The 26,027-nt window shown below is 34.8% G+C and overlaps 2 protein-coding genes across 6 annotated transcripts; one reads left to right on the top strand and one right to left on the bottom strand.

Moving 5' to 3' along the window:
* Positions 1–5,721: 5,721 nt before the first annotated feature.
* Positions 5,722–22,191, top strand: LOC106764634. 5 transcript variants are annotated; one of them, XM_014648932.2, is made up of 20 exons: positions 5,726–6,198; positions 8,185–8,680; positions 8,762–8,830; positions 8,917–9,005; positions 9,128–9,226; positions 10,356–11,031; positions 11,168–12,136; positions 12,268–12,382; positions 13,879–15,656; positions 16,159–16,231; positions 16,354–16,474; positions 16,575–16,661; positions 16,959–17,402; positions 18,021–18,116; positions 18,932–19,093; positions 19,226–19,390; positions 20,002–20,115; positions 20,194–20,376; positions 21,400–21,444; positions 21,760–22,191. In XM_014648932.2, exons 1-20 carry the CDS (start codon positions 6,112–6,114, stop codon positions 21,889–21,891), a joined length of 6,000 nt encoding a protein of 1,999 aa, XP_014504418.1. In that variant the 5' UTR covers positions 5,726–6,111; the 3' UTR covers positions 21,892–22,191. The 5 variants fall into 5 exon arrangements, with proteins under 5 accessions (XP_014504416.1, XP_014504415.1, XP_014504418.1 ...); XM_014648933.2 differs by having other exon boundaries at positions 8,185–8,830; positions 10,356–10,501; positions 10,583–11,031; XM_022782468.1 differs by adding an exon at positions 6,280–6,429 and having other exon boundaries at positions 6,090–6,198; positions 8,185–8,830.
* Positions 22,040–25,389, bottom strand: LOC106764635 (hydroxyproline O-arabinosyltransferase 1). Its single transcript, XM_014648936.2, has 8 exons — positions 24,813–25,389; positions 24,110–24,177; positions 23,802–24,003; positions 23,617–23,714; positions 23,448–23,517; positions 22,725–22,796; positions 22,450–22,563; positions 22,040–22,263 (listed from the first exon to the last, which is right to left on the bottom strand). Exons 1-8 carry the CDS (start codon positions 25,203–25,205, stop codon positions 22,204–22,206), a joined length of 1,077 nt encoding a protein of 358 aa, XP_014504422.1. The 5' UTR covers positions 25,206–25,389; the 3' UTR covers positions 22,040–22,203.
* Positions 25,390–26,027: the final 638 nt, after the last annotated feature.

Raw genomic sequence — 26,027 nt, 5'->3', positions numbered from 1 at the left:
AGGTATGTAAGTAACATATTCAAATGATATTGTGTTTACATCCCTATTAGACACTATATATGATGAGTGTGAAGACAAAAATTCAAAGCACCATCTGAATAAATTAGCATCTTGAATGTTTATTATCCTTAATAAGTTACCAATTTCTTCTGAAGTAAGATTAGATGAATGAGTTTTAATGATTTCGTTGGTTGTGGCTGGTATCAGGGCATTTCGATGCTCCATGACTACTAATTACTGATGAACAATGGCACATAGTCTTCTTATTGAATTTTTGTTTTCTCTCATTTCATCAATTATTCGAGAATCCATCTTATTATAAGTTCATTCAGGTGACTTTGGCAATAAAAGAAAAGTGTGACAAATTTTGTAAAATGAAATAGAAATGAAGATGTAATGTAACAAATCAAATACATAAGTCCATGTAATATAATAAAGCAAATTTAAGCTGATGTAATACAATTATCTAATATTATAAAACTTAATTATCTAATTTGTGTAGAATTAAGTTAACATTAAAATTGATGTTTGCAAATTATTGGTTCATGTCCAAAGATAAGTTGGTCAAGTTATCTTCAATTCGTTGAACACACCCTTACATTTATTCCATACCTTGCATTCTATTTTGCAAGTATTATACCCCTTCCCACATTTGAGTCATCATGTCGAGATTTGAAGGATGGGGAGGATGTTCAAAATGATCACCAAGGTCTCGGCTTCCTTCAACAGGATCGTCATGTTCAGGACTTTGATCCTGTGGTTGTCCTTCATCTTCATTAACACATAAGTCATGTTGTCAAACACCATTAACGTTGACAATATTCAACTTTTCAAAGAATTGCTAGAAAAATGTTGTTTGGTCCCAATTTAAGTGTTGGCATCGGTGTCAAAATGTACTTCTCTGTATTGCATAATTTGGGTGATTAATACACCATACAGTAGAACTGTGTCACTGGCATTACATTTAAGCACATGGTACATGATGTGACAAGGCCAATTGATAGATATATTATTTTTGAGCACCCATAGCATAATGATATCTTTTTTTAAGAATTTTGCGCAATTTCCAACTCGTTGGGTCAACGTATGCATGACAACATAATACAAAAGTTTGTCATTAATGTTTAAACAACTAACCGTTTTCAAATGTTGACCCTACACTTCTAGTTTGACCATAGTAGTCAATGTCATCTCGGGGTCATAGGGAAAGTCATTTGGTATATTTTTGAACGACAATTTTCAACTCTCGTATTTTAAATAGGCAACATTCAACCAATCAAGTGGTATCAACTTAATTCTTTTTTCGTCAACTACACTCTCAAGATGTCCATTTGCTAAGATCCTTAGATTTAAATAGAAGACTTTTATCAAATTCGGATAGAAGGGTCGCTCTAATCTTACAAAATCTGATACGCCCTGAAAGACGAGGTGATGATGAAAATATAGACTATTGGTGGCAAATGAATCAAAATTCATAATATTTGGAACCATAACATTTATAGAAATTAGTTGCGTAATGCTCCATCTAATGACTATCACTAAAGAAACGACGTTGATCTAATACTTCTTCCATGGATGGCCTCCTTTGTGTAAGAGTGTCTATCTTAGTCATTGTTTCTTTTTCCTTACGACTTCTTTGGATTCTCTTTTAGGATGATGATGTCATTGAACAATAGCTTCAACAAAAAAAAGAAAACGATAATTAACATTGTTCAAAATAATGCAACAATTGAAGGAAAAGTCAAAATGTTACAATATAAATCAACTTAAAACTATTAAACATATACATGGACTCAACTACCACCCATCATCATGTTACACAACTTATTCTTGCATACAGGGTTTGAACACTAGAAATCAGAACACTGGTCCATAATTGTATCTTCTTGTATGTTCATCGTAGATAATATTTCCCATATATTGCCCTCGGGGTATATTGGAATAATGGGGTGCAACATCCATGAGGTCCATGAAGCCATTGAGCCTTGTCATCAGTTTATCAAATTGTGAGTCCATTATGTCGACCATAGGTGCCTTCTACTTTGAACTACGTGAAGATGACATGCCTCCATATGGGATGGAGGGCACAGACTAAGTAGCCCCTGGACTATACTTGTCCATAGGTGGAGGGGATGTTGATGGAAGCATCTCCAATCTTCAAGAATGAAGAAGCTCCTCGACTCAAAGATGCAGCGGAATTGGAAGACTGGTTGATGGAATCTGATGCACGGAAGGTGTTTGATAAAAGGTGTGAACGTGTTTTAGATGGATTGTGGTGATGAAGTCTAGCTCAGACAGATTTCCTAAGGGGAAAGAAGCTAGACTATGCAAAGCTAAAGCTAACAAAGAGTTTGAACTTGAGAGAAGTGGCTAAATTTTGACAGCATAACACTAATTTCATTCAAGTTAATTTGTACAATGAGTAAGCTTCCTTTTATAGGAGAAGGAAAGCTTATCAATCTTGCAAGGTAAGTTAGCTAATGTACATGTGCTGAAATATTGAGAGAAGCTTGCAGAAGAAGCTATCAACTGACCATGTGTTCCACATGATAAACATGAAACATGTGCTCAAAGGAATGGAGCATCTCCTCGTCACCGCTGGGCAGTAGTGTGCTTGCCGCTGAGCGCCAGCGTGTCAAAGTCTCCTTCTTTGTCTCCTTTGCTTCCTCCTTGCTTGGTCACTTCCTTGCTTATTATTAATGACCTACAAACAAAGTAAAATGTATTAAGTAAAGAGAATCATGCTAAGACTTGGATAAGGAAAGAGTTTTGGGAATATTTATTCTACTTCCCTTTCTTTAGTCTTAGTTGTAGTCGATACTTCTTTGGATGGGAAATCCCGAAAGGGGTTGCCATTAGATGTAGAGTTGGGTCATTGAACCCTTGAAAAACAGGTTCTTCGGGAATGTATTCCACTTGTTCATTGAGATCAACTTGTAAATGAGCATCTACCAAAGTTGACGTGCTTGACATATTGTTCGAACTCCACTTTGAGTAGCCCGATGAGCGGCCCAAGGCTCAACCATTAGATTGTAATGTCTAATCGTAGTGACCTTCTACTTAGTCGTAGAAGACTTTGCCTAAAATGCAATGCACAACCAAAGAATAAATTAATAAATGCTTAAGATTTCAAACCCTAAATCAAATTCATAAGATATCTCATTAATATCTTTTGATTAGGTCGTCCCAAACTTTGTCCTTTGCTTTAAATCTTCTGGGTGTTGCATTTCATTTAAATCCATTATGTGACCCAAACAAGTCATGAACTTCACGCCACTTGTCATTCAATACTTTTTGTTTATTTTTTACATTGGTTTTTGTAATAGCAACATACCTAAACGAGTGAAGATTTTAAACAATATTATTATATGCCTGGGTTGTCCAACTATCGTCAACCCTATTCCCTAAATGAGATTCATCGAGCATGGCATTTAAAAATCGTGCATCCATGTCCTTAGTCCATTTGATAAACTCCCTAACCCTTTGGTCGCAACGTTCTTTCCCTTATTCATTTCAAACCTAATTCATAAAGAAAACCTTACCAAATTAAGTTAAAATATCCGTAGAAACAATTTCTTAGATGTTGAGATTGTCGATAAGGGAAGCACTGGTTTAGCTAAACCTTAACCTCACAGTGTTTCTGGTTTTTTATGATGACAACACATTATTAATAACACATGCATTGATATGTGTTACATGTTCACATCTTTATTGTGTATGAATTCTCAAAGAACATGTTTTTTTTTAATTATGTATATATGTGTGCATATTCACTATTTTTTTACATGAAATATCATTTGTGATTGCATTACATATGTTTCAGAAAAGAAAACCACATGCACTTGGTTGAACTTATATTGTGTGACAAAACTGCAGGTTTTAAGTCGACTTCATTATGAAGTAAGTCGATTAAAACTCGTGAATTTGCACAGATTTTCAAAAACAGTGCTGTGAGTAATTTTGCAAAGAAAAGATTTTCAAAACTGCATTGAAGTGACATAGTCGACTATATGCGCAAACAACTCGACTTAGTTAGTTATGTTTTGAATTTTTGCTAATGCTTGTGAACTATAACGACTATATTTTCATTTTGTGTTTAAGCATTAATTGCAAGTCAACTGAATTAAATTTGTAATCAATTTAGTTGGTCTGACTATTACTAATTGTTTTAATTGTCTGGTTACAGTCGATTAGATTAGTAGTGAAGTCGAATACAGGAACGTCTGTTTAATAGAAAACTATAAATAGACGAGATTCTGTTTTGCACTAAGACTTTGGTAATTCTAACACTTTCATTTTGTTGTTTCAGATTTTGATCTCTGTGAAAACGCTCCAAGAACTCATCAATAAGACCGTGGAGATCTGTCTTGGATAGTTGCCTTAGGAACAAGGTTGTGCTGAAAGAAAAGCTTGATCATACTGCACATTGAGGTGTACTGGAAACGTGATCATCTATTTCTCTCAATCTTTGGAAGATCGTGGTTGTCCTGTTGTGATTACAGGAAGAGGACGTGCTACGTTCTAGGATAACTTTGAGGATTGTTCAAAGTTGACAAAGACTGTAGGAGATGGGATATCTTGTTGTTGTTCTTTGGGTGTTGTATGCCTATATTTTGGTTAGAGGGTTAACGAGGTGTTTTATATTTTGACATGGACGTCTCTATAGAAACCTTGTTGTAAAAACCTTGACCATTATAATGCATTTGCTTACGGGTAAGGACACTGGATGTAGGCAGTTTGGCCGAACTAGTATAAAAACTACGTTTGGATTTCTCTATCCCTGAACTTTTTATTTTTAAGTCGACTTTATTTTCTGCATAGTCAACTATTTTCACCTGCATTTAATTTATCTTTTTCATTCAGATTCAAGAAACTTTTGAAAGGTTTACACTTTGCAAAAAAGATTTGAAAAAGACTCTGATTTTTAAACCTCACCAATTCACCCCCTCTTGGTGTTGAAACTAAGTCATTCTTTTCCAACATTATCATTACAAATTATATAGTCAAACAACATAATCAAATACAAAATTTGCGAGTTTTGATAATCTCACCACATCTCTTATGTTATAACATCCCTAATACCACAACCAAGCCTATGATCTTCTTCACGAACTTAAGCATACATATTTTAATCTTCCCTTTCATTCAATTCGTGATCAACTAATGAGTCGTCATTGTCCACGCCTCGAAGGAAGTTGTGTGGGATGTAATAAACTAATACAATGTCTGTCTTGCATCCAAACCATAATAAGGTTCAATTCCACTAATAATGATGAAAAATCTTTTTTTTCAAAACACTAAATGCCCTTTTAATGACATTTCTAAACAATGAATGAGAACGGTTAAACATTTCATGTGAATTATCTCTGTGTGTAAATTCTTTAGAAGTACGCGAATTTAAATGGTCCAAATCAAGTTTTGTATATATTAGATATAATTTCAAAAAAATATACTTTTTGACATATATAAATTTTTATATTAATTTAATACTATTACTTTTTTATTTTTTTTAAAAAGTATAAATATTAATTATTTATTTTTATAATATATGTCAAATAAATAATGACGTGTGTCATCCGTCCACTAATAACGTTCCCAATTATCATATTAGTAATCTACTAATTTTATACTGCGGAACTTATAAACAGGGACAACCACCCAAGAGAAATTATTACGAAGACACGTGTCAATGTGTCAGCGCAACGATGCCCCTTGAAACCTGCTCACACAACTTGACCACACAGCCCATTCACTTTTCCAAACTGACCAAACCAGCTGTATTCATAATCAACGGCCTCCGATATCTCTTCCCTCGAACAAAAGATAGATCAACGCTCCAAAATCCCCGAACATAACCTTTCGTGTCAGTTTCTGTCAGCCTCGGATTGCTCCACCACCATCACCTGCACCCCGCTTTTATCCACACCCTCCTCGGTGCTGTTCCCACTGCGCTCAATACAACTCCACCACTTCCTTTCGCTTTAGGGTTCCCACTTCTCACTCTGCGCATTGTCTCCACTTCCTTGTTCTCTTTCTCAGTTAACGCTGTTTCCGCTGTGATTATCATCGCGACTCTCCAGTGGTTTCGTGGAATGTTTGGGATTTTGAGAGATGGAGGGCGCGTGGCAGAAGAATTGTGATTCGCCGTTTCAGCCGTCGATGTCTGCGGCGGTTTCCTCCGTACCGGCGTTGGAGCCGGTAACCTGACTCTGCCCTGTTTTTTTGTCTGAGCTATTTCTTTCGCTTACTGTGATTACCTGTGCGTTTCGGTTGTTACAGTTAAGTTCTGTTTGATTCCGTGTGAATTACGCATTTTCATGCCAATTTCCACATAAAGAACGTGAAATCTACCATGCATTGCTTAGAAGAAAAACTCGCGTCGAGTTGTGTTGGATGATAAACCAAACATGCAGTAATGCGATGACGAACGTACGTTTCGTGAATGTTCGTATGTGTAGCCTGATAAATTGCTTTGTTTTTTCGATGCAATGCAATGTACTTTATTATTGTTCAACCGTGATGACCATGTAAAGTCTCCGTAATTTTGTCGGTCTGTCATTAGTATACTATATATATATATATATATATATATATATATATATATTCATACGAAACAATGCTATTTAAAGTAATTATGAATTGTGTCACGTGATTCGCATAGTGAAAGGTTTTTGTTTCGTGTTTATTTAGGTTTCGAGTTCTTTACGAAATTCCTAGAGTGGAAATGGAGTCTACTTGGAAATAGTCTATGTTTGCATTATGCTCACTCCTTGAACTAATAATTGCTAATGTGGTTGTGTTATAGCGATACGTTATTTGCTGTCTCTTTTAATGAAGTTTTCGTTGAGATATTACAGTACTAATACTAGTAGTCACTACGTTTCAATTTATTTTTTTATAGGAACCAATTCTATTTAAAGGAATAATGTATTGTGTCAACATTTGCAGGGCGGAATTATTTCTGTCTCATATTTATTGATGTTTTGAGTTTGTAACAAAATTCCAATAGTGGGAATCGAATATACTTGAAAAGCGTCTGTGTTTGCACGTATACACTTCTTGAATTAGTATCTGGTGACGTGGCGTGTATTAGTGATACTATTTGCTGTGTCTTATAACGAAATTTTAGTTTAGATATTACAGTAGTTTGATTAGATACACTAAAATTGTAGATTTTATCGTCGAAGAACATTCATAGGAAACTGGGAAAGCTTGTTTTTCTTTGGATATAATGCATCTACTCGGGATCTGCAAGTTTTCTGATTTTAAATTAAAAAATAAATATAACGGGAAATAACATGGATATTAGGACCCCTGATGTCCTTAATCTTTTTTTTCTTAACAAGGTCTTTACTGACAATTAAGAAATAATATTCAGTCTAGTTTTGGAAATTTCTGACATTGGTGATGAACTGCTGAGTAGAAAAGGTTTGCATTTAGTAAGTAATTTTCGGGTTGGGAGGCCTTTGAGTGGATAGGTTGTCATTCAACTTACAAAAATGATTTTTATAATTTGGTTTGTTTTGGATCTCATTACTGCTCCTTTAGTGCCCTAGTATAAATTATTTATGTGGCCTTGCCTGTGATCATAATTTGTTTTCTGTGGAGGCACCTGCTGTCTAGTAGCTTCAAAATTCGTTTGAGCATGATGGGAAAGTTTTCGTAGTATTCATCTTTGGGAATAGCACGCTCATCTTCATTTGCAACCAAATGAGTATGAACACTTAAAATAGCGGCTTGCCTATGTTGGATACTTTGAATCGTAAATGCATTTTACATTTTTTTCTGCTTTTTCTTTTTGAACTTTTATAGCATTATAAATGGAAATACTACAAATGCAATAACTGGAGAAGTTGAAACATTTTATCATGTGTACCACAGCTAATGCGCCCTTGCTCACTTTTAAAACAGTGATTATCTTTTGGTTTAAGTCTTATGTATTATGTTAATTTAATTCTTTATATTTTGTATTATGGTTATTTGATGTTTTAACAATATTCCTGCATCTAAGCTGCATCGGGGTCCCATGTTGTATCTATGCATTATAGTCTCCAACTTTGCATGTACTACATCATTAATAATACTGTCTTTTAGAATTGTTTTCTGTTTCTTTTAAGATCACTGTGTTTTTATTAGTTCTCTTGCTATTTTCATAGATCTGTTTTATCATGTTCTTTTAAATAGGAGATGGATGCAAGTTATCTTTATCCACAATTAGCACATGGTTTAAGATCACAATTTGTTGGAGGGAAGCAAGGCCCTGTTTACCCAAGCTTTCCCCTCTCAACCACCCCTGGGTCAGGCCAAACAGATGCTGGAAATTCTTTTATGGTTCTACCTTATGGTTCTCCATCCTCGTTACGGTATGATTTTCAGAATATGTCTGAACGCAAGCTTGGCATGTCATCTGGTGATTCTACTGATGCTATTGGGAATCCTGTTGTTGGTTCTATAGAAAGTGGAACCTTCCGGACATCCGGAGTGGGGTTGATAACAGAAAATTTGATTAACTGTAACCTGCAAAGTTGGGTGAATAATTTTCCTGAGATTTCTTCTAGAGCAATGGTTGGTTTGAATAATAGTAGTAATTTTGTCTTCCATAATATTTGGGGCAGCAATACTGCTACTCAGCACACAGTTCCTGGTGGTACAAAAGCGGCAGAATCTTTTTCTTTTCCAGGTCAGTGCCGAGGTACATACCCTGCATTTGGTCTAAATATTTGCTGCTCAGATATTCACACTATACCAAATATTGCTTCAGAATGGGGCTCACCTAAGTATGCAACTCCTTATATGAGTGGGTGTCCTCGTGTGTTCTGCATGGGAAAAAGTGAGTGCTAGAAGCTTATAGTGTCCTATTGAATAAGATACTTGGTAAATGAATAGATAGCTCACATTTACAATTTCAATTTAAAGGTGGCCATCTTCTTCTTAGCCATACAGGGCTTCTTGGTGTTGTGTGCTCATGCCATTGTTCCCACATGTCTGTTCTTAAGTTTTGTGAGGTGAATCCCGTCAAAACTGGTTCTACTCTATAACAATGTTTAGCCACACCTTTCTTGAGCAGTTAATTTCACATTTTTATGCACAATTAATGCTTACTGGTTTGTCTTCTCTGATATTGTAGCACTCGGGTTTACATGGTGGTGACCCAGGGGATGCTGTTTGTATGGAGAGTGGGGAGACCATTTCACAGTGGCGGAAGCTTTACTTCTTGAAGTTTGGGGTAANACGTAGCTCTCATGCAATTTTTTTTGTTGACGTTTCTTGATATATAATGTATGCTCTTGTGTTTTGGAGATGGGTGTTTCTACTTTATCTTTTGCTTACTATTTAGGAATTTATCAACTTCTTGTTCTAAGTGTTGATGCTTTCCTTTATGTTTTTCCACTGAGCATGGAATCATAGATTTCTTTTCCACTCTTCAAGTTTATTCAGGATTTGAGGATGTCATGTTCTGGTCCGTAATATTTTATTCAGTTGCTTGTAGTTTTCAACTTTCTATTGGAATATTTCTAGTACACATAATGTTTGTTGTTTAGTGTGTTGGGCTGGAGGGAACAGAGAGGAGGTAGGAAATTGTTTTATCCTAATTTGGTTTAAAAATTTGGAGGGAAAGGAGAGGGTGATAAGCAAACTAATTTTCCTGCTTATTACTTTTGTCTTCCCTCTAATATTGGGAGGACTTTAAGAGTTAGGAAAGTGATTTAAATTGTTGGACTGTACAAATTAAATTGCCTTTATGACATTGGTTGCCATATGCACATTGTCTAACATCGACAGGCAACAAAGGAAATCATTAAGCTAAACTTCTCCTATGCTACAAACTATTAAATCTTATACATTTATATAAATTGTCACTAACAAGTTCTTCTACATGTTTGCTGACTAATGACTTCTTAAATTTCCCATCAGATTTACGATCATACCACCAAACCATGAATTCTATTTCTTATTCAGTCAGCCAGTCCTGTTTTTGTAAGTATGTTGTTGCATGGTGTAAAATAGCAACTACAAAGTAACCTCGATAACTCTAGATATTACACTTTAGTTACTAGACAACCCAAACATGTATACTAATCTTATGTTTGTTTATCCTAGTCATAGTTATATTCATTCGTGAAGGTTATTCATTCATTAGGGCATTGTAGTATTGCTGTAGACAGTGACACTTATTTGTGTAAACTCTAGTTAACTTATTAGAAGAGAACCATATTTTAAACTTTGTGCAAATTTGAGAAATCTGTGCATTCATTTTACCTCTCCTTTTGTTGTTGGCATTAAGAATTGAATTTCTTATTTGCATGTTTGAAGCAACGAGAACACTGGATGGTGATACTTTTATGGTGCTTTAGATTAGGTCTCTGGGGAATGAGAATGGATGGGACTGGCCAGAAGTATTATCAACAACAGGCAGTCCGATGAAATCCAATGCATCCGTGTTTGATATGTCCAAGACTAATTTGTCTCATATTTTGAGTTCATCTGCAGTCATGTCAAGGTCTGGAAAGTCTTCTGACTATGTCATGTTTCCAAATAATGCTCATATGGACAAAAATTTATTTGTTGGTACATTGTCCAGAAAACAAGCAACAACAATCCAGGATGGTTGCAACATTCCACTCAAAGGTTTTACTGGTATTTCACAAAACAGCTTTGTTGATTTGTTGAAAAGCCAGTTAATGGAATCTAATCTGGCTATGTACACAACTGTACCAAATTTTGGTGGAACTCAACTGGATGATGGTTGTCACCCTATACCTCCTTTCTTGGATTCTCTGAAAAGGAAAGTAAGTTTGTCAACGGTCCACTCACCTTTGCAAACACCAACAAACCTTTTGAAAGACCATGATTGCGTAAAAAAAAGAGTAAATGGTCTTGTAGGCAGAGATGCGGCTTCATTTAATGTTGACCTTAGGCTTGGTCAACCACCTCAGACAGGAAACCCACTTCCATCATTTGTAGAACCACTGCAGCTTAATGCCCTTGCCAGTACACCAAAATTGCAACCTCAGAAGCAGATGATTAATAGTGCGTTGAATCAATGTTTTGTTTTAGCTTATTGCTTGAGTGTTATATTGTATCTATTATTTATATTATTTATTCAGTATATTGTCCTTTTGTTTCATTTTGAAGAAACCTCTTAACAATGTACATTGTACATTAGATGCAGACCTCAGCAGGGAGGAGGGATTACAGAATAATTTTAGCTATTCTGCTGCTTCATTCAAATTGGTTGAAGAATTGCCTCAGCTTAAACCCAAGAACTATATGTCAGCTGTGAGCAAAGCTTCTGCTAAAGCTAGATCAGAAACACAAAATGTGGCCAAGGGTCTATCATTTTCACCATTTTTGCAAGTCGATGTACCTGGAAGAAAGACACAAGCTAGTGAAAATTTGTGGGCTGATGACAGCCCTAACATGCCTAAGAAACTGTATTCTGATTATGGTCTCACAGGAAGGCAATCAAATAAATCTGTCGTAGGGACCAATAAATATTTGGAAAATAATATAGGGGTGAGCTTTGCCAAAGATTCTGGTGGCAAAAAAAATCCAGGATTTGGAATTGGTCAGTTAATGAAATATCCAAGCTCCATGATGAGATCTGTTGGTGGTTATGATAGTTGTATCTCAGTTAACGAAAAGATGTATGAACCAAATTTTGAATCTAGCTTGCCATCAGATACATTGGTGCGGGCAAATATTTTGCATGGTTCATTCAATACGTCTTCTCTTGGGCTAGAAAATTATGTGATGAATCCTCAGACCTCCATTCCATTTAAAGAGGTTTTGAAAGGCCCTCCCTGTCATGTTTCAGTTTCTGTGTCAAATCAGACTCCGACTTTGCCACAGCAGCAGGCCATTAATAGGGATGCTTATTTTGTTGATGAAAACACGAGGTCGCTTGCTGTGACACAGATACCAGAGTTATCTAAGCAATATCATGCATTGCATTTTAATATGAATCAGAAGCAAGGGGGATCCAGCAGTATTTTGAAAGTTCCGCATTATACTTGTGAGGCTTCAACATCTGAACAGGGAACCTCTTGTGCAACATTGAAATTGCCTCAAAATAGGTGGATATTTGGGAATCATGAGAATACTGTTGGCTTAGAGAAGTTGCCTTCCCTCACAGGCAAGCATAATGCTTTTTTAATTTTCCCATGACTTTTAAAGGTGGTTTAAGAGATAGCCTTCCATTGATTGTGAAATTTAATGTTAGTTTAGTTTTGTAGCTTGTGCATTTAATTGTGATTGTCCTTACAGGTATGAACGGATATTATCATTTGTCTGACCTGTCATCAACACCTTTACATTCTAAAGAAAAGGAATCACAATGTAAACATTCTTACGATCTTCAAAATGAAGAGACTTCTTTAAGGTAATTGCAGACAACTATGATGTTAAATGTCATAAGGATATCTGTGTTGCACGGCTGGAAAATTATCTTTTGTAGCTTTGATTTTAAAATCAGCCAGCATATTCAGTTTGCAGCCTATTCTAATGGCATTATAAGGAGTGATTTTCCCTTGATTGTATAAATATATCTAGGCTATGGGTTGTTGTTTTCTCTGACTCTAGAAGGGTGTAGAAGAAGATACCAGGGGCGCATTTGGAGAACTTGTGTGTTTGGGGTTTTGAAATAGGTTATGATTTCTGTAAGTTAAAGTTCATGGTGAAGCTTACGAATGAAATGGGCTTATAATTTTTTATGATCAAAGTTATGAAATAAGCTTGTGTGGTAGAAACTAATTAAATAGGTGCTTAATTTATTTGTGTACTTCAATGTGTTGGGGTCTTAGAATGTAAGTTTGGACCTATAGGTTGTTTTTCCATCTAAACATTAAAATTTGCATTGGAACAAGTTACACTCTTTCTGAAAATTCCAACTAGTTTTATTTGGCCTCCTTTACATTGGGTTAGTCTTCTCCTTATTCCTGACATGTTGCATTGTCCTGCAGGTTCACCCTTTCTTCTGTGTAATTTCTTGCATCCTTCCATTCTTTGTTTCTTTTTTATGTGAAACACACCCTCTTCGTCCTGTTTTGTCTTTTTTTTTCTCTGCTGATTATTGATTGCAGTTAGTTTATACACAGCATCTTCTTAGTCACAATCAGGTCACCAGAACACCTCAGATCAGACTCTTGTTTTTGTTGACTTGTTTATTGTCCCTTAGATTGGTGGGTGATTGAGTCTCAAGATTATGATTGTTGATTATTAGTTACGTACGATGGATATTTATCTTATGTATAGAGGCCATTCCATATATTTGCTAACCTGGTATAATACTTAAGGCTTCGGGGATAAATCAGTCTCCCAACATTATTCTGTAGCAGTGACTACTGTACCCGTTATTTTGTTGACATTTGTGGATGAAACTGCAACTCTTATTCTTTTTCATGTAATTTCTTCACAAGCAACTTTATTTAGTCAAAGCCTCAAGATTGTGTAAATTGATCTTCAAATTTCTCTAGAGAAAGCTGACTATATAAGTTTGGCATCTTAAATGTGAGTGGAGGTAGAAATGCTTCCTAACATGTTGATAGAGATGTATAGGACAAATCATCCATTGTCAGAAGAGTGAGTGATGGAACTTGAACACATGATATGTTGCAAGAATAGGTATTGTAGTTTTTGTTTATGCTGGGATAAACACCTTAAACCAGAAAATGTTGAAAAAAATGCCTGCCTGGCTTTGTTTTTATGCATGTCAATTGGGTATTTGATTGATAAACATTATTCATTTTTCTAATTCCATCTTGTCAGATCAGAAAATTGGGTTCCATTTACTAATATCTGCAAACTTTTCCGTCCAGTGTAAGTGACACCTCTAACTATTTTTGTTGCTTTTTCTCTCCTCCAATTTTGATCTTGCAGCCTTGATATAAACAACGACAATATCAGTTCTAGTGCATGTGAAAAATACTCTGAGCAAATGCCAAATATATGTTTGGAAGGCAAGTATCCTTGTCCTGCTCTGATAAACTGTTGCCGAAGCAACTTTTCCTCAGGGATTGAACCCCTTCGTAAGAACCTAGGGCAACAACATGCTGATGTCAGTGGTGAAACTTCTTTGAAGATGCCTTCAGATTTGTGTAGAAATCTGAATACTTCGAAAACCGGAAATATCCACTTTGAGCAAGGTGAGAAGATACTTGGCCAAGACTCTACCATAATTGGCTTTCATGCTCCTCAATGGAGAGATGTGCCCAGTAAGGTCAGGAAAGCAGTTTGTGATGCAACATCTTTAGATCAAACATTCAATGGTTTGGATAAGGAAGCACGATATGGTTTTCAACTTGGAAACATTTCCACAAAACGCTACAAAATAACCACTGATATGGGAGACCTGTCAGAGGAAAAAGAAAATTCTAATGTTTCTTCTGGATGCTCTGCTCCTGTTATTACTCAGGCATCTGTGATGGTGAACAAAATTGATTACTGTACTGATGAAGCTATAGACACTGGCGTTGTCAGCAAGTTCGAAGTTGATGAAGGGTCAGGTATTGATCAAGGCTCCATGTCAGATTTGGTTGAAAGTGAAAGAACCGGTGAGTCTCTAGGCTTGATCTCGGGGAATTATTTGAAAAATGGTTGTTTGAGAGTGTTGAACGATGAATCAAGTTGTGATCTACTTGATGATCTTAAACTGTTAGATTCCTTGATATGGAAGAAAGAAAGGAATCAAAATCATTTTGTGCTTTCTGCTAATTGTAAAACCAATCAATCTCAAAAAGTCAAGAGGGGCATCAATGGAAGAAAGCGAAAGAGAAATATGGTGAAGATTCTAGATGCTTCATTATCTTCTGAATTCCCTTCCTTGTTGCACAATAAGAATAATAAAGATGCTGAGATTTTTAATTCCTCTTCTAGTTTGTCAAGAGAAATGCAAATGCATTCTCGGCCTAGCCTGCAGAAATCATTTAACAAGTCTTCCTTTGTTCAGTCTTGTAACACACAAATACAGTCCGCATTTGCATCCAAATTTGTTTCATGTAAGAATCGTCTGAGCAAGAATCTCGTTCATAAAGTTTCCTATGAGTCTCTATCAGATTCTGATGCTGAGTTTCACTCACTGCCTGTATTTTCTGGAACAAAGAGATTGAGAAAGAATCTCACTTCTGATTTTGAGCAGTTTCATATACAAGAACCATCCAATGAGGAACCTGAAAATGGTAAGTTGAGGCCATTCTTATGCAGGAAGGGAAATGATCATAGAACAAGGCCAGTAGTATGTGGAAAACATGGTGAAATTTGTAAAGAACATTTGGCTAAAGAGGTGCAAAAGCCTGCAAAAATTGTCTCCCTCAAGAAGGTCCTTAAGTCTTCCAAAGGGTGTTTGAGCCACACAAATGGAAAACCTAGACTAACATCAAAAAAGCAATGGAAGAAATTGAGCATTGGAACAGATAGTGGGTCCTGCTGTGGGAACCGTGGTTTAAAAATTAAGGAACACATTGAAACACAAAATACAATAATTTATAATGAAGCAAATGTTGATATGTCCCTGGAAGACTTGGAGAGAGGTGGCACGCAAGATGCTAAAGCTAAAGCTAAGCAGGGTGTTAGGGTTGGAAATACAGAAAACGTTCGATTGAAGGTGAAGAACAAGGACATTCGGAAACACCGCAGCATTAATGAGCTTACTGCTAAAGGTGAATTTGAGCAGAGCTATGTGATTGTTATTCTATATAATTGTTATAGCAATAAATTAAACAGAATCTAGAATGATGAGGTGTGGATTATTAACATATTCATGTTTGGAGTAGTCTATTAATTGGTTTATTATTTACTCCTTGACTTAAATGCTGGCTTTCTTTCGTGATTGGAGTGCCACATCCTATGATGATCTACAAGCTGATCTTGATAGATGTTGGCTAATGCTTGGTTTTATTGACTGTTCATATTCTGCAAAACTGTTACTTGAGTAGTGTGATTTCATCAGGAGTCTAGTAGCAACAACTTATGAATGATGGTTTATTAAATTTAGGGTTGAAATTTATCCAAGTACGTCCCCCATACTACAATATTTATTAACAGTATGAATTTTTATTTACACATGTATGTCTTCATTTGAAACATGGTTCTTATTTACACGTATTTGTAGAGAATTATTTTCCTGAGAAATGTCTCACAAAGTCTTTAAATGCATGTTAGAAACCAAAGTGACGGATATGATGGATTGTTCTCAAGACAGAGAGACTGGTTTTTGTAGCCCAAAAAGTAGAAAGTAAGCAAATAAAACTGTCCTATTTACATATTCTGTTTTAGATGTAATCCATTTAAATGCCAGTGTTTTCTTTCCATATTGTTATTCTTACTGTGTTTCTCATTGCAATTGTGTTCTTGCAGCTCTAGTCAAGGTCACCTAAACATATCTACCATAAAGTCAGATACCTTCTGCTGTGTGTGCCGAAGCTCAAGCAATGATGAAATCAACTGTTTGTTGGAATGTTGTCAATGCCTAATTCGAGTATGTTTATTTTTATAGTTAGTAATACTGAATTGTTGAATGGTTCATATTTTTTGTATGAAACAAGATTTTAATATATCTCCTTTATCTTGTCTGCCAGGTGCACCAAGCTTGCTATGGTGTTTCCACATTACCCAAAAGAAGTCGCTGGTGTTGCAGACCATGCCGGACCAACTCAAAAAATATTGTATATCCAATATGCATTTTTTATTTTCTATTTGATTTCTCAATCCTTATATATGAGTCTTGTTTTTTGTGCTTTCCTTTCTAATACATGAAGCCATTCATCCTTCAAATCTTTTTTATTCTTTGCCTCTATTCATACCCCAAGATAAAGTTATTCATCTATTGAATGATTTTTCCATTACTATTTGTGATTCCTCTGCTGCTGCGTATGTATAGTCTTCTATAATAAGTTCTTCATTTGAAAATTAATCTAACACTTCTTTCCATGCTTTTTGTTTTGCGTGGTTCTAATATCAAGGCATGTGTCCTATGTGGTTATGGAGGTGGAGCCATGACTCGAGCAACAGTGAATCATGCGATTGTCAAGAGCCTCTTAAAAGTGTGGAATGTTGAGAAAGATGGCATGCCTAAGCATACAACTTCATATGAATTTTTTGGAAAGGAAATATATGCATTCCCATCCTCAAAGTTTGGTCAAGAAAGTGTTTTAAAGACAAAAATCCGTGATACATCAACAGATCTGATGAAAGTTCAAATATCTACAAATCATATGCAGCATACCCTCACCAGTCTTTCTAATTTTAAGGTACACAACAGCGTTACTGCAGGAGTTCTTGATCCAACTGTTAAACAATGGATTCATATGGTTTGTGGTCTTTGGACTCCTGGAACAAGATGCCCGAATGTTGACACCATGAGTGCTTTTGATGTAGCTGGTGTTTCACGTCCCAGGGCAGATGTGGTGAGTACCTAACAGGAGTTTTATATTGCTCAGCTGGTTGAACAATGATTTCTGAAGTAAAACAAGCTATTATTCTTTTCCATGGGTTCTGACCCTTTTACCATTATTAGTAATTTTGTGTGAATACAGTATAGTCTGTTTACATGGTATAACGTGTAGGTTTTCTATTTTATTTTTGTTGTATCTTATTATTGCAAACAAGGACACAAATATAATGAAAAACAGAGTATAAGCTGTTTATCATATAGATAATCACTCTTCATTTCCTCCTTTGTTTGTCTTGTTACAGTACAGGCAGTTAACCCAATAATTTCACAATTTGTTCTATTTTCAGGGTTATTTCACTAATTTGTGCTGTGCTATTTATTTTCATGTTCTGGGTTATTTGGGTAAGCTGCGCATTGATTGTTGGGCCTTATATGTGAGCTTTAGTAGTTTGTAGAATGAATGCAATAGAATTGTAAAAGTTGTAGTGTTTGACTGTGAAAATGAAGAAATATATTATGTCCGCAACTTGCTCTGACTTTATGTAAGGTCAAACGTATTTTACAACTGTTTCTTAACACCATTTTGTGGCATTTAGCATTTGCTCTTCTTTCGCTAAACTATGTTTCACAGGTTTGTTCCATTTGCCATCGATGGGGTGGTTCTTGTATAGAGTGCAGGGTGGCTGGTTGCTCTGTCAAGTTTCATCCTTGGTGTGCTCATCAAAAGGTACTTTTTCTTTTTGATAAGTGGGAACTTACATCATAAAACTTTCTGCTCATACTTTAGTTAAACTATTTCAGCAACTATAATTTTTATTTACAAGGTCCGCTGTCTAATAATATCTGCTCTTAGGAAAAATGTCTCGTACCAAAGCTTATGAAAAAATTGAGATCTATTCTTCCCTATCACTAGATATGCCAATGGATGTTGCCAAGGTTTTTCACGAGTACTATTTGTCTGAGTTCTTTGACGAAATAGGTCATTTCATTTCTATTTCGGGTTTATAACTTACGACATGCTTAAAGCTTAGTTGACTTTTAGGCTGGGTGGGACTGCTACAGTATATTAGGATTGTCCCTTGCTATTTGAGAACTTGGATTTGTATTAGTATTACAACTGCATGACCTGGGCTCTATTTATCTCATCAAAACATGTTTGGAGTTTCAATCAGAATTGCTCCCGTGAAGAAAATGTAATTGCATGATTCTACATGTTGACTTACAATTTTAACTATCATGATGAACATATGTTAAATCTTCCTGGTTTGGCAAGTGCTTTGCAAGTGCTTTGCAAATGTAGGTTATTTTAATATGATTGGTGTAAACATGACAACTGGACATTGCTGTGGTATGCACTTTCTTTTTCTTGAGTTTGGTACCTAAGATGAGTTATCAAGAATTTCATCATCAACTATGAGTGTTTCATTGATTTTAAACATATTTTATGAATTTTGTTGTCAATAAATATTTGATAATGCAAATTGAGTGTTGCATCTATTAATGTGCCATAACTCCCATGACAATTGCTTCTCAACTTTACAGAACCTGTTGCAAAGTGAGACTGAAGGTATTGATGATGAAAAGATTGGATTTTATGGAAGATGCATCCTTCATGCTATTGAACCTAGATATCTGTCAATGTATGATCCTATTGATGAAATGGGAAATCAAGAAGAAAAGGAATTCACCTGTGCCAGGGTAGAGGTATTTTCTTCATTCATAGCATTTTTGGGACTTTATCTCCTCTCGGGTGATGTGGGGAACCATTTTCAGGGCAGAGGTTTTTCGAATACTGACATGTAATGATATTAAATGTCTTATTCTGGATTATTGTAGGGTTACAAGGGAAGAAGATGTGATGGTTTTCAGGATAATCACTGCCAAGGTGGATGCCTTGTTCCTGAGGAGCAGCTTAATGCTTGGATTCACATCAATGGGCAGAAATTATGTTCTCAGGGACTCATAAAATTCCCCGATTTGGATATGGAGCATGATTGTCGAGTATGTATTGGTTGTGTTACATATCCTCCAATATGGATGGATATACATTTGTTTTGTTGAAATGAATTTTAAATTTTGTCTACTAGTCCGTAGCTGATTAATATTTTAGATTAAATATTTTCTTGAGATGTGTAACTAATATATGACTCTTTTTCTTAGTATTATGGAAAATATTGCATCCTATCTTATCCTATCCTAGAGTATCTTGATCCTTTAGATTCATGTCTCTCTTTACTGGTGATTTCTCTCGATTTCAGTTACTATATTTCCTCATGTTAATTTGTCTCTTATTTAGTCAGTATTATGATTAGTATAAGGGTTAAGGGTTAATACTTTAGGTTTCATAATCATATCCATACATTGTAACATTAATATATCTCAGTTAATATTAATCTAATGTTTCATTGTCATTTTCAACACATTGTTCAAGTCAAGATAATGTTTTTAGTTTTCCTAACAAAAATTCCAGATCCACATATCTTGGGCATCTTACTTTAGCAGATCATAAGCTTTATGCCTACGGAAACATGCATTTTTTTAAATAGAGTTTCTAATTTTTATTGTAAGCTTCAGCCTCTTGTCCTGACTTTCTTACTTCCTGCTGTATGCAGAAGGAATACGCTCGGTACAAACAAGCAAAGGGATGGAAACACCTTGTTGTGTACAAATCCCGTATACACGCACTTGGTCTTTACACTTCTCGATTCATTTCCCGGGGTGAAGTGGTATGATACTGGTTTACAAGTGTTCATATGCCTCTACACTGTGATTGCAAATATTAAGCATTTCTTATGCTTCTCTAGGTGGTTGAATATGTTGGTGAAATTGTGGGATTGCGTGTGGCTGATAAAAGGGAGAAAGATTATCAATCTGGAAAGAAACTTCAGTACAAGAGTGCCTGCTATTTCTTCAGGATAGACAAAGAGCATATTATTGATGCCACAAGGAAAGGGGGGATTGCTCGGTTTGTTAACCACTCGTGCCTGGTATGTTTACTTCAAGTTTGACTCTTTGTTTATTGTTCATCTCGTTTTTAGTTTTTTCGATTTTAGTGTGCATTCATTAATGCCTTCGTCTACGCATATGGTTGTTAGCTTATAAAGACTCAATACTTGTCATAAAATTGTTTCGGGTAGTGTCCTAAAAAATGAATGTTAAGAACGCTTAGTGTTGATGATTTTGTCCAAAAATGCTACCGTGCTTGTACAAACAAGAACCTTTTTCTAATCAGTCTTTATCCAGTGCATGCTGTATTTAATTTCAACTCCATAATCCTGGAATGAAAGTTGTTCAAAATTGAACCGACCCAAAATTCGTAAAATCAGATGTTGATCATAACTGATATTTTCTGGATTTATTTTTTCCTAAACTAAACGGAGTGGTTTAGGATAAAAAATCAAGAATAAAATTATATAAAATCGTTTATTGCATTTAAGTAAAATATTATAAATTTAGAGTTAATTAAAAAACTAATAAATATCTAAGAGAAAGTCTCTTTAAGGTTGATTATGGACTGATTGAATTTTAGTTATAAAATATTTATATTTATTAAAACAAGGTAATACATTTGTATTGTAATTGTTAAGTATATTATCTAATTTATTTATAAATATTAGAGGAAGCTAAAGCTAAAATTATAAATATAAAAATAATCATACAAACAGATTTTGTATGTCTATTTCACAATTTTTCATACAATAATGTTTAACAATGTTATGGAGAAATGTTTTATAATTTTTGTTTTGTAAAAAATGAACAATTTGTAAATGACAAGATTCGTAAAAATTGCTGTAAACAAAACTGCGAAATGGTAGTTTGATTTGGTTATTATTTAATAAAAAACTAATTCACTGAGCAAACTAAATACTTACGCATGAATATTTCTTTGGTCTATCCTTGATTACGACCGTTAGAAGTTTCAATAGATGTGATGTGTTATAACAATTGCTCTGTTCCATTTGTTCTTCAATTCATTCTAACAAATATTTATTTATTATGTTGATGACCAGCCAAATTGCGTGGCAAAAGTGATTACTGTAAGGCATGAAAAGAAGGTAAATTGCGAACATTTTATTCAATTTTCTTGATTTATTAGGTTATGGTTTAGAAAAAGTGGCACCACTTGATTATACATCGGAGTCGTTTCATTCATGATTCGTGATTACAGCAAAGGTTTACTTAAATGTTGGATTTGTTGGCAAATATATAAACGTTGAGGATTAAATGGTTTTTTATATGCTCTGATAGTTTGCGTGTTTAGATGCACCCGATCCTTCCTAGCAACGCTTTGAACTTTACATGTGTGGTTTCAGCTTTCATCACTTTTTACTGCACGCTAATGGAAAAAATTGGCTTGTGGTTTTTTCAAGGTTGTCTTCTTTGCTGAGAGGGATATATTTCCTGGTGAAGAGATTACGTATGATTACCACTTTAATCACGAGGACGAAGGAAAGATTCCATGCTACTGCTATTCAAAAAATTGCAGGCGCTATATGAACTGACCACGTGCAATTGGAGCTGAGTTTTGCTCCTTAATTTTTTGTAAATAAGCTTTCTGTTGGTGATCTTAATTTTTTTTTTTTTATCTTAAATTAGTTTTTCTCACCTTCAATAGACGCCTTCAGATTAATGAAATTATGGTGAAGAAAGTTTTCGTGGAAAACAAATAGTATAGCAGCAGCTGAAGGCAATCATTTTGTGAAAGCACGCATTACAATTCCCCAGGCTTGAAGCACAGCCACAACTATGTTCGAAGAATTAAATAAATACATAAGCAGTGGCGTTTACATTGCATTCTCCAACATCTATAGCCCCTACGACCACCAATTTGGAATACTTGACGTAGCTTCGTTCACCATCTTTACGAGAGTCACCTGTTAAGGTTTATAGCTGAATGTTAAAGTTGTACGGATAATCAAAAGTCTAAAAGAAAACTTTTCAAAAAGGTCTGAAAGAAAATGTTTCAAAGAGGCGGATGTGTAATCGAAATAAAAAAACAAAAGAAAGCCAGGGCGAACAAATAAATATAGGTAAAACCATAGGGAGGTGAAATTACATACCACACTTTCTGGAACACCGGGGGGTGGCAATGTCAGATTTTTCGGAGGGGCAACTTTATCGTACGATCTTTTATCAAATCTCCACTCTCCGATCTTTCCATACGTCAGCTCACCCTAAAATATTTAGCATCACACACATTCAGTGACAACCGTAAACAATTAAACAGAAATTAAGATGTACTTTTCTTAGAATGATAATTGAACTATAAATCTTTCCCTTTATTTTTCATTGCATATCAGAAAAGAATTTGTAGAGCTCAATCCCAACACAGTACCTTCATGTTATAGTCGCAACCATATGTATAGTGAATTATGTATGTCTTGCCAATTTCTTTGTCCCATGGAGGCTGAAAATCATAATAAACAAACAAATATTAGCCATTTTGAGGATAGAGAGCTTTCGATGAATTATGCGTTTTATTGAAAAGTTATGAAATTTCAAGAACGAATAATAGACAAAAATAAAAATAAATATCAGCTTTTTAATAACCTTTTTAAAATAACTTTTTAATTATAAAACGCTCGTGTTAAGATCTTCCAAAAGAAAAATACCAAACCCGTTAGGTATTCAATTGCTTATGAAGAAATTGAGGTGCTTAAATTGAATTTATCAAGAGTGACGGGTTTAATTTATTTGATTTTTCTTATCCTATCGATGATTGTTAAAAAATTTATCTTGACCTACTCCTATCATCTAATCACCAATGCACGATAATGGACGTTCTTACATATAATTTATTTATTTTTTCTAAGCTACAAGTAATGGACTGATTAGTTATGTTATAGAGAGGTTTATTAGAGAGACATTATATATATTTATATGACATTGAGTCTTTCATTTTTCATTTTATATAATGATTAACTTTGTCATTTTTATTTACCGTGAGATTTTGACTCATTTGGATTATTTCCAACATCTACATACATCAAAGATCCTTGTATAATTTGCATATGAATAATGGTCGTATAAAACACTGAAAGAAAGAACCTTATTGAACCTGAATCATAAATTCCTTGTGTAATATGTTACGAACACCATGAAGAGCAGATGCAACAGCATAAGCATACCTAAGTCAACGATACAAAATAAAAACATAAAAAGGTCAAGTTATTCTGAGTTTTTAAGAAAGGATAACATGAATAAGAGAAGGAAAAGAATGAAATTACATTTCGAGCACCCATCCAAAAGCTTTATCAGTTTCAGGATCCTTTTTCATTGCCAGGGAAACGTTCATCCAAGTGGGAGCAATCTTCTTAAGGTATTCCTAACATTCATCCACACAAAATTTATAAAATGACACCACATCAAGAGTATTGATGATTATTATCACAGAAAACTAATTGACAGATACCTTCCCAACAATAACTGGTGAATTCCCAATTGGATCAATATCAGTAATTGGTCCCTTTTCCACAGGGAAGTACTTCCTTAGCACTGTTTCATACTTCTTAGGCTCGATGTAGAAGAAAGGGAATGCAGCTCCAAGCCCATCTGTGGCTAAGTTGGGTATAGGTTTCACAATTATATGATCAGGCTCTGCCATCAATATGTAACTGATATACAGTGCTAACAAAAGTCAAAACCAAATTTCCAAGAGAGAGAAATACAGGAAATTATTGCAGTCTTGAATATAGAAATTTAAAGTTAAATAGCTCATACTCTTCTTTAATATCTGCCTTTTCAAGCCACTGCACAAATGCCCATGGTCTATTAAGCACAATGTATCCCTGTTATACAATGCAGATGTGTAAGAATCCACAAGAATAAGGAATAAACTAATGAATTTTATCACTCGTCGACTTAAATTAATGTTTTCGGTCCTTAAATAATTCAAACCCTTTTATTATTGGAACTAGCATTTCATAATCTGGAATACATACGATTACATTTCCAATAGCTATTTTTCCCAGTTTCAGAAACAGTATGATTTGAGTTTAGACTCGTCAACAATTACTGAGATAAACCATGATATCTTATAATTTGAGTTTGAATCTAACTCAATCTCAAAAGCTAGTTACGGGATTAGAAATGTCCCTGTTCTTTGTTCGTTCTTTTGTTCTGAATAGTCACAGTCATTGTGGTAGAGAAACACAACCCAACCACTAGAAATTAAAAAAAAAAAAACAAAAGTCAGCATATTACCATGTTGTCGGAAAACAGTTCAAAACCTTTGACAGTGTTATACCATTCCCACAAAATTCATATGATTTTGCAATCATTCAGAAATTGAATCCCCCCATGTAAAAAAATTCAATTTTTTTCAACTTTAGAAAAATAACATCCACAGTGACAGCAGAGAAAGACAGCAAAAAACACCCAACAGAACCCAGAAAGCATAATTGTGCAAGAAGCAAAGCAAAACCTGATCCATCCCAGCAGGTAAAGGCTGAGCAACAAAGGTGGGGATCTCATCCATGAACTGGTCAGGCTTCCCAGAGTGAAGGATCCGAGTGAAGCCTCCCATCCCAGATTGGGGTCCATCCTTGAATTTGTTGTACCAAAAGTACATCACTCTGCACTGCCACGTGTTGTAGACAGAGTCAGAAGCAGTGACTGCAGTGTGAAAAAGCCTCTTTTTTTGGGAGGAGGATCTGTGGAGTGGCATCTTGATGAGAGGATCCACCGAAATGGAAGGGCGAGAAGGGCCTGGGAAGTCCTGCTTGAGAGGAGCATTGGCTGAGATGATGATATTGTAGGTTATGAGAGCCACTGAGAAAGTTATCAGAATTGTGAAGAACAAATTGCCACACCCCATTTTCCAATTTGATTACCCTTTGATGGGTTTGTTTCAAATGAAGAAAGAAGAAGCAAAAGGAAGAATCTTTGTTCAGAATTATAGAGAATAGAGAGTAGTTGGATTTGACAACAGAGGCGGCTTGGTCATACTTCTTCTGTTCTGTGTCCAGTTGTTGTTGAGAGATGAATTGAAATCAAACTCCAAAAAGTCTTCTCCTATTTATCTTTTTTAATTTCCCTTTATAATAAATAATAAGAAAATGTATTTAGTTTTGTGTTCTTGAATTTATATGGTCAGCCATAGCTATCAGAGTGAGTCACCATCCTCTTTCAATTTTTTTCACTTTGCATTAATTAATTAGGCACATATTTTAAAACTTTTATTTCTATGCATTCAAATTTAGACTTTAGGAATAATTCAACTTTTGTAATAAGGTGAACATTGTTAAAGTATACAACTTCTGTTTATGAGATATACTTAATTATGTTAGCTTAAAAAATCGAGATTGTAGTTAAGAGTTTTTCAAATAAGAAGAATTTTTTTAAATTTTCCATGAAAACATACCATTCGTTTAAGAAATATTTAAATATATTTTTTATTTTATTTTACATCTTAATCGGTCCATAACTGTTTCCAGATATAAGAACTAAGACAATTAGAAATATGAGTAACTAAAACAACTTTTTAATTTATTGCAAAAAATTTAGAGGGCAAGCAAATTAAAAACATCATAGTAATTCAAATAATTAATGTAAAATTATATGAAATAGTTTTACTAAAAAAGTTAATAAATAATTAATTCAATATATTTTAAAAAATAACTAATTTTAGTACAATATA

Source organism: Vigna radiata, chromosome 6, assembly GCF_000741045.1.
Source record: "Vigna radiata var. radiata cultivar VC1973A chromosome 6, Vradiata_ver6, whole genome shotgun sequence".
Lineage (NCBI taxonomy): Eukaryota > Viridiplantae > Streptophyta > Magnoliopsida > Fabales > Fabaceae > Vigna > Vigna radiata.
The sequence above is the reverse complement of the archived record's forward strand: the minus strand, read 5'-3'. Positions and strand labels throughout refer to the sequence as shown.